Below are 1,465 nucleotides of genomic sequence, written 5' to 3' on the forward strand. Positions count from 1 at the left end.
TAATCTATCTATCTATCTATTATCTATCTATCTATCTATTATCTATCTATCTATCTTTAATCTATCTATCTTTAATCTATCTATCTTTAATCTATCTATGGGTTACCTAGTGTTTCGGCATCATCGGCAACGACAATATGGGCTTCTCCATTCTTCCCTCCTACAAGCGCATGCATTCTCCCTGTCTTTTTGATAGGAAGAGAAATCCATGCTAGGATCGTCCACGAGACCTCCTTCTTCTTCCTCCTCTGTGTTTCATCTCCTGTAAGACTAATGGACGGCTTGACGCGTATGCCACCTCCAATTTCGTTATGCTTCTTCTTCTTTTTCTTCTTTGTCGCACTTCTTGGAGAAGACTGATCAAGCGCTTGAAGCGTATTGAAGGCCACATTATTCCCCGAGACACCTGGAACGAATTCATCCATTCCAAAGACTTTTATATTGTGTAGGTCCGACGCCGGGAGAGGCTTGATAAGAATTGCCCGACTATCTGAAGAGAGATGAAAGATCAATCTTCCACTATAGAATTGCTTCTCTTGGGGCAACCATGTCGATCGATCCATGAGGAGCTCTTCTTCTTCTCTTTCTCTCTCCAGCTCTTCTTCTAGAGAGGAGTCGCTCTGTTCGTCTTCCTTAGGGGAATTCCCTTCGTCTTCTTCTTGACGCGAAGGAGCAGGAGGAGGCGCTTGAGTTGAAGAGACATCAAAGAACTTTACACGATACGCTGATGGAGAAGAAGAAGAAGAAAAGAAAGAAGAAAGACATGAAGGAAAAAAGACAGAAGGAGAGAGAGAGAGAGAAAAGGCAAGAGACAACAACACATAGATAGATAGATGGAGACATAAATAGATGGATAGATTAAAGATAGATAGATAGATGGACAGGGATAAGAGGAAGAAAGAAGAAAGGAAAGAGAAAGATTCGAGGTAGACAGAGAGATGGAAAGATAGAGAGATAGAAAGATATACAGAAGGATGAAGAAGAAGAAAGATGATAGGGTAAGAGAAGAAGGAGAGAAGATGCGAGATGCTGTGCAGACATGAAGAGAAGAATGCTGACGATAAGGAGAGAGAGACAGAAAAGATGAAAGCTCAAAAAGTGGAAGAAGAAGAAGAATAATAGGCAGGGCCGTCTTCTTTAGCAGAAGAAAGATGAAGAAACACATCAAATGTACGCTACCATAGAAGAAGGACATTCAGACGATAGCAGCAAGAAAGGTAACTCGAGAGGGAAAAATGCGAACAGAAAGAACGAGAAGAAAGAAAAGAAGACGAAGATGAACAGAGATGCATGCATCTACTACAAACACCTCCATGTACATGAAGAGCAGACTGACTGAAAAAGAAAGAAGTCCGTACTCTTCTTCTTTCTTCCGCTCGAGAAGACATACATACTGTACATACATCTAGAGATCTCGACTCTTCTTTTCTTTCTTTACTAGTGTTGTCTCTCTCTGTCTTTCTCT

At 41.1% G+C, this 1,465-nt stretch overlaps 1 protein-coding gene across 1 annotated transcript in view; it reads right to left on the bottom strand.

Annotated features, from left to right (window-relative positions):
• The window catches only part of CSUI_000184 (concanavalin a-like lectin glucanase family protein), a 13,318-nt gene that overhangs the window by 1,672 nt on the left and 10,181 nt on the right, over positions 1-1,465 (bottom strand). The window contains exon 7 of the mRNA XM_068060418.1: positions 107-724. Within this exon, the coding sequence (XP_067927605.1) occupies positions 107-724 (618 nt within the window). The remainder of the gene's footprint in view (positions 1-106; positions 725-1,465) is intronic.

The sequence above is a fragment of the Cystoisospora suis genome (genome assembly GCF_002600585.1).
Source record: "Cystoisospora suis strain Wien I chromosome Unknown contig_82, whole genome shotgun sequence".
Taxonomy (NCBI): Eukaryota; Apicomplexa; class Conoidasida; order Eucoccidiorida; family Sarcocystidae; genus Cystoisospora; species Cystoisospora suis.